This window comes from Equus quagga, chromosome 13 (genome assembly GCF_021613505.1).
Source record: "Equus quagga isolate Etosha38 chromosome 13, UCLA_HA_Equagga_1.0, whole genome shotgun sequence".
Lineage (NCBI taxonomy): Eukaryota > Metazoa > Chordata > Mammalia > Perissodactyla > Equidae > Equus > Equus quagga.
The window spans coordinates 95,910,031-95,917,550 of NC_060279.1; the positions used below are offsets into that span (position 1 = coordinate 95,910,031).

Genomic DNA, 7,520 nt, shown 5'->3' on the forward strand with positions numbered 1-7,520 from the left:
AAAGAAATTAGAGGATTTGAAAAAATGGTGAGGATTGACACTGTGTGCAAGATGACGGGATCATTTACAGGCAGTTAATGTCAAAGTAAAATATGTACCAAAGTTAAAGAGGCAGAAAGACTTTATTCAAGACCAGGGCAATAGGGGAGAGAAATTTATCTCAACCCCTGAAATAAAAGGCTGCAGAGATTTTAAAAGCAGGTAGAGGGAATAATAGGCACTTGTGTTTGCTAATCAGCTTTACTAAAAAGAAAAGTAAAATGTCTCCTAAAATTCTGACAGAAGGTAGTTAATCTTCTGCCCTTGCTCAGTCTAGGAGCTAGTGGCAGTATCTTCCAGGAGGATTACATTTCAAGGGATGGTCACAGGCCCTTGAGAAAGTCATTCCCTGGATCCTAAAACTGGCAAGAGAATTTCAAAGAGATATTATATACATTTCAAAAAGGCAGAGAAAGAATCTGCATTTACAGATTTCAATTACATTTCCAAAGGCAATGCTCTAAGAAAATGGAGGCCAGAGGCCTAGAGTCAGGAAGAACGCGATAAAGTTGAGTGAGTCTGAGGGGAACATAGAGTCTCTGGGTCATGGCAAAGCGCTTTCTGCACAGTGAGAGGGAAACACAACTCCATCTCTATCAGCCAAGACTCAGTCTACACCTCCATCGGTTCCCTGCAATTTATACAGAGGTGCAAAATAGCTGAGAGACACTGAACATGGGTAGAATCCCATCAGAAGGCTGTGCTTGCTGGACTTTTCCTCGGAAACACAACAGTTCTCCAACAGTCACCTTCCTTTTGAACAAAGATCATCACCAAGGAAGACTGTTCTTGATCCTAAAACAAGGCTGCTCTCACTCCATTTGGCCTGACTATTTGCACAGTTGCTATGGGATTGCACACTCACCACATAGTTTCCTCTGATGCAGGGTTTCCTAAGGAACCTCAGATGGGACTTTTAACAGCTTCTTGACATTAAGAAGCCTGGACATCAGGACTCACCTGCCATCCCTATAGCTTTGAGTGACATCTTCTGTTCTCCAGATCCCCAAAATACTCAACAAGTCAATCTTGTTCATTAAAGTAAGGGTCATATCTGATCCCATGGGCATCATTTTCCATTAGGACATTTTGAGTCAGAGCAGTGATTCTACCAGCAAGTTTTCCAATAATATCCTAGTAACAAGGAGAACAGAGTCATACTGTATACGCACAAATAACTCTATTGCCATGAAAATAAGGATATTCAGGAAGACTTTAGGAATTCTTTGAGAGGAATCAGATGGGGAGAAAAAGATCAGTGTTGATACCCACATGAATGTCCTCCTGTCTATTCCTGTTTTCCATGACACAGTCCAGGTGCCATCCATTCCTCCCCCTGGAGGAGGGATAGAGCTGTGATTGCTAAGACCTTATCATGGGTTCCCACCCCTCATTGCACAACCACTGCCTGGCATTCCACTGTAGAGATGGTGCAACTGAGACCAACAAGAGCTGGGTTCTGGAGTGGAAAGTGACCTTAAGCCAACAATAATGACAAAGTCAGTTCACATTGTTGAACATTTATTGACTGAATGCAAGTCTTCTAAGGAATTTCCACTTTAATCATTGACTATTACAACAACTCTACTGGAAAAGTGCCTCAGGATCATCATTTTACAGGCAAGAGAAAAAATTCTTTCTAGAGTTTAATAAGATAGAGGAGGATAAGAGAGCCAGACTCATATTTCACATCCAGCATGAGGCGGTCACTCTTGCTGGAGCTGACCAAGTTGGAGACCTTACACTTATAAGCCTGGCATCCTCCCTCCCAATGGGGTGTGAGGTGATGCTGCTGTTGTCCTGTGATAGTGTCATCCTCTCTGTGAGCTGCAGACACGGGTCTTTGAAGAACCACTGGATGGAGATCCCAATATAATTTGTGAGGCACGTGAGGACCACAGGTTCCTTAGGCTCTGTAACTGGGGTCTTTATGTATTACAGTTATTCCAATGGAGGTATTTGACCCTGGATCTGTGGAGAAATAGAGTAGATGATTGACTTAGAGTTGGCTTGGGGCCTGGGGTCACACTCCTTCCTCAGAAATCTCAGCCACTCTGTAAAGGTGACCCAGTGATGGCCCTGACCCTTGCAGAAGGATAAGTGTTTTGGTTCAGGTGATGATCCATAAGGAGGGGGCACCATCTCCCCTTTTCATCCATATATCACCCTCAGATGACCCCTAATCAGGCCCCCTGGACATCTCTGCAGTATCAGCACCAGGAAATTCTTCTCATTCAACAGGTCCTATGAGCTCATCACCAGGTAGAATTTTTCTGTCCTGAACTTTAATTTGTTTTTTCCTAGAACTTTCTTTGACTTCAGAAAAGAACAGGCTACATTCCCTATATACAATTCTGTGTTTATTGGAGGAGGCAATCTTGCTAGCTTTGTCTATCTCTGGGGCCAAGAGAATGTTAGATAAATTTGGAAGGCATTTACTGCTCTTTAAATAATTTATTAGAGAATGAGGATGGCCCTGCTCAATCTTCACAACCTTAGGACCTGGAGAGCTTCTAATCTAAAGGATTTCTCATTCTGAATAGGACTTCTACTTCCTGGCCTATGGATTGAATGTCACAGGGAAGAAAATCTCTAGAGAGAAGTAGCTAGAGTTTTAACAAAAGACAGAGACTGTTAGGAATAGATAGAAATTACTCAAGATAATAACAGTCATAAATGAGAAGCTACAGCTAACACCATACTCAATGGTGAATCACAGAAAGCTTTCCTCTGAGATCATGAACAAGACAAGGATGCTGCTTTCACTACCTCTATTCAACATAAACAGGAGACCTAGCCACAACAATGAGGCAAGAAGAAGAAATAAAAGGCATGCAAATTGGAAAGGAGGAGAAAAATGACCTCTTTTTCCAGAAGATATAATCTTATATGTAGAAAACCTTAAAGATTATATGCACACACATACGCAAACACAGAAAAAAAATTATTAGAACTAATAAACTAAGCAAAGTTGCAGGAAACAAAATTAAGACTCAATATCTATTACATTTATCTACAATAACAATGAACGATCCAAAAAAGAAATGAAAAACATTCCATTTAGAATAGCATCAAAAAGTATAAAATAATTAGGAATAAACTTAACCAAGGAGGTGAAACATGTGCACATGGAAAACTACCAAATGGTCTGAAAGAATTTAAAGAAGACACAAATAATGGAGAGACATCCATGTTCATGGAAGGGAAGAAGTAATACTGGTAAAATGCCAACATACCCCAAACTATCTACATATTTCATATAATCCTTAACAAAATAAAATGAAATTTTTGCAGAGATAGAAAAACCTAACCTAAAATTCAAAGAACTCCAAATAGTTAAAACAATCTTTATAAAGGAGAACAAAATTGGAGCATTCACACTTCCTGACTTCAAAACTTACCACAGAGCTAAAGAATCAAAAATGTGTGGCACTGACATAAAGACAGACATATAGACCGTGGAATACAATAGACATCCAGACATACATCCTCGAATATGTGATTGGATGATTTTTAACAAGGATGCCAAGACCATCCATTGCACAAAGGACAGTCTTTTCAACAAACAGTTTGGAAAACTGGATCTCCACATGCAGAAGAATGAGGCTGGACTGCTGCCTTACACCATATACAAAACTTAGCTCAAAATGGACCAAATCCTAAAGTAAGACCTAAAACTCAGAAGAAAACATAGGGGGAAAGCTTATTAACATTGGATTTGGTAGTGATTTCTTGAATATGACACTAAGAACACAAGCAAAAAAAGGAAAACGGGATAAATTGGACTTTGTCAAAATGATAACCTTCTGTTCATTAAAAGACACAATCAACAGAGTGAAAGTGTCCTGTGCAAGGGGAGAAAATAACTTGCAAATTATATGTCAATAAGGGGTCCATATGCAGAGTATACAAAGAACTGCTAAACACAACAACAACAACAAAACCAAATGACCTGATTGAAAAATAGGCAAATCAGAGTTGGCATCTCTCACCACTCAGCCAGAGTCCTTAAAAGAGCAAGGCACGTTTGTGTATCTCATGACAAATGCATTGGGCTCTGAGCTCTCAGAGAGTGTAAAGTCACCTGCTCTACGTCTGGGAGAAACCATTGACTTTCTCAAGTGTCAATATGTTAGCGGGGTTTGGTTTTGAAAGACAGAGGAGGAGAATCAGAGACCACTGGGTCCCAATTACATCCTCCATGCCTCTCCTGGTTCTTCACTGACCAACTGATTGCCTGGCCAACCAATGATGATTCCTTCCCACTGCACACCTCTCCATCACCGACTGAGGTGTGTTTTCTCAGAGGCACCATTTTCAAGGTTCTCCTAGAGGTGGATAAGGGTGGGTCTGTGGTTTGACCATAAACAACACATGAGCACCAGGAGTAAGTGAGGCAGTCAGGTGAGTATTCAGGCCTCAGGGCAAAGATATGGATCACATCCTCCAAGGTGACTGTAATTTACATGAGTCAGTGACCCTAAATGATACAGAGAATCCAAAGAATGATCCAGAAAAGGGTGAGGGGCCAGGCAGGAGCTTCCTGGCTTTGGCAGAGGAACCTGATCTCTGCCCTTGGTCTTTAATGTCTCCTCCGTCTCTGAACTTGCTGCAAATCTGGCCTTTATGGACCATCTGTGTTTCATGGGTTGGAGATAGAAATTTGACGAGAACTTAAAATTCTTCCTTATGCCACAATTATGATTAATACCCCAGGGTCTCAGACCAATTGCGGGGAGGAATATTTTTCTAGAGAGCAGTAAAAGCCCTGAGACATAGGCCTCAGTCCCTGGAGATTCAAAGACCTGCTCCTGTGTGGTCAAAAGTCTAAGGACTCTGCATCCAGGTTCCAGTCTCTGAAGAAAATTGGATTATTCACTCATTCATTCACCTTTCATTCCTCCATCCTTTATCAAACTCAATTGAGAGTTAGGGGGCCGGCCCAGTGGTGCAGTAGTTAAGTTTGCATGATCTGCTTCGGCGGCCCGAGGTTCACTCTGATACCAGGCACTGACCTACCTACCACTTATCAAGTCATCCTGTGGCAGGCATTCCACATAAAAAATAGAGGAATATGGGCATAGATGTTAGCTTAGGGCCAATCTTACTCAGCAAAAAGAGGAGGATTGGAAGTAGATGTTAGCTCAAGGCTAATCTTCCGCAAAAACAAAGGAAAAAAAAAGTAATTGAGAGTCAGTTACATGTGGGCCCTGGGCTGGCTGCAGGTTTAGGGTGGGGAGTGAGACTACAAAGTCCTTTCCATTATACTCCAGTGGGACTGACCTCAACACATCAGGAAACAAATAAGTGATTTTGATGCAGGGTCAGTGAGCCGAGGAGTCGAAAGAAAGATTTCTTAGACTCTCAAGATCTGGCAGTAGTGCTCTTTTATTTAGAGAATAGTGTGGAATAGCATGGGGACAGGACCCATGGGCAGGCAGAGCTTCTGCTGCTGCCCTGAGTTGAGGGTTAGGGCTAATTTTATAAGGCATGGGTACGTGACTTATTTTTACTGGAAAAAAAGAAAAGATGATGTAAAAAGTCATTAAATGATTTCAGTGCAGATGGGGTCTGGTTATTGTGCGGTCATATAACTTTAGATATGAATCTGGCCATATAGATCGGCATGCAGGTGAGGATGCCCCGGGCTTCTCTCCCTGGGGCAGTCCTAATTCATACCATAAAAAAATCCACCGGGTCATATAGTTTGGCATGTAGGCCAGGTCACCTTGGGCTTCTGTAGCTGGGGCAGCCTTAATCCACATCAGAATCACTCACTGTATACATGGACTTGTCCAGTTCCTACTTCATATATCAAGGATCTTTTTAGGACAAGTAGTGTGTAGTTTCCTGCGTACTCCGTCATGACATTCTGGAACAGCAGGGATCCATTGGGGTACATTGTCTCTCGACCTGTGGCTAGAGGCCCTGTGGAAAATGCTTTTGTGTCTACATCATAAAACTTAATTTGTTTATGTGGACGTGCTCCATTCCCTTTGAACCACATATAGCCTAGAATATTCCCAGTCAGATTGTGGACAAGTAGAAGAACATCCTTTCCTTCAGTAACATTGTTCGGCACCGACTCAATAGTGAACTGGACAGTGGTGGGCAGGTTCCAGAAGGCTAAGATTGAGACTAGGAGGAAAGAGAGAGAGATCAATCAATATTTGGATCTATGTATTGGGATGGAAAGATGAGGCCCTGGGTCCTGAGCATGTTTCTTCTTCTCTTAGATTTGGAGTGTGTGTGTATGTACATCTCCTACTGGTCAAGGTCAGCAGCATGACCACCGTTACTTCAGCCCTTCTGAACATATTTCCTCTGTTTCCAATACTCTTCCCCAGGTATTCCTGGCTCATTCCCTCACTGTCCTCAGCACCCTGCTTACTTTTATGGGTGTCCTTGGGAGATGCCTTCCCTGACCACCTGCTCTAAAGACCCTCCATCTTCATTTTCTGACCTTTCCCTGCTCTGTTCCCTTCATGACATTGTCAGTCCCTGACATCACATTCTAGATCTCTTTGCTTATCTCTCCTCATCCCCAGAGAATGTGAGCTCCTGAGGGCAGGGACTTGTCTGATCTTGTTTTTCCCCCAGTGCCTGGAACAGGCTGCAAAAACCTGTGGATGAATGAATGCGTGTGCCCAGGGCCCTCCACGTCCTGGTGCTTATTTGCCAATTTCTAAGGGTAGTGGGGAAGGACAATGGCAGGGGTTCCTAGTTAAGGTTTTTCTGGTGTCATCCTCAAAGAAATTATTATTATTATCAATTTTCAAAAATTATAGGTTAGTGATAACTAACTTGGAAAGGTAGAACAATGGGGATATTCCTGCCCTTCACCACTTCCAGATTATGAAATTTTCCTTTGCTGTGTCCCCTCCCCCATTTTGCTCTGCTCCTGTGTCTTCTCCCCTCATGTCCAAACAGAAGCCTTCCATCCCCTCTCCAAGCCCTGTCCCTTCCAGGAATCCCCAGCCAGTCTCCGTCCTTGCATCTCCAGCCCACCCTCAGGGAATCATCCCCTCTCACCTGCCAAGAGGAGCGCCTGCCAAGGGACACATCCTCTGTGAGCAGGGCCTGAGGGTGATTGCATGGTGTCTGCTGCCTGCTCTGTCCTTCCGTCTGTGAGAAGAGCTTGGGCTCCAGAGACGCTCGGAAGCACTGCTGCCCACCGGGCGTCAGCTCTGCTGTGCTTCCTCCCTCCGTGCTGAGCCTCCTCCTGGGGCAGGAGTACTTTGCCAGGTCACGTGGGCAGGGGTGGAGTCTCTGCCCAGGACCCTCCTCCCGCCTCACCTCATTCCTGCCTCCCTTGTCCCTAGCTTTTCTTTCCCTCTTATCTTTATTTCTGTTTTCTGGGAACTGCTGATTCCCCTCCCTTCTTCAGCAGTGAGTTTCAACCACACACACACACACACACACACACACACATATACACAGACACACACACACACACACACACACACATATTCTTGTTTGGG

General features: G+C 43.4%; 1 protein-coding gene across 2 annotated transcripts; it reads right to left on the reverse strand.

Moving 5' to 3' along the window:
* Positions 1-1,592: 1,592 nt before the first annotated feature.
* Positions 1,593-7,214, reverse strand: LOC124250977 (carcinoembryonic antigen-related cell adhesion molecule 3-like). 2 transcript variants are annotated; one of them, XM_046683348.1, is made up of 3 exons: positions 7,072-7,214; positions 5,818-6,177; positions 1,593-2,010 (listed from the first exon to the last, which is right to left on the reverse strand). In XM_046683348.1, exons 1-3 carry the CDS (start codon positions 7,133-7,135, stop codon positions 1,946-1,948), a joined length of 489 nt encoding a protein of 162 aa, XP_046539304.1. In that variant the 5' UTR covers positions 7,136-7,214; the 3' UTR covers positions 1,593-1,945. The 2 variants fall into 2 exon arrangements, 1 of the variants encoding a protein (XP_046539304.1); XR_006891657.1 differs by lacking the exon at positions 5,818-6,177 and having other exon boundaries at positions 7,072-7,204.
* Between the last annotated feature and the right edge of the window lie 306 nt (positions 7,215-7,520).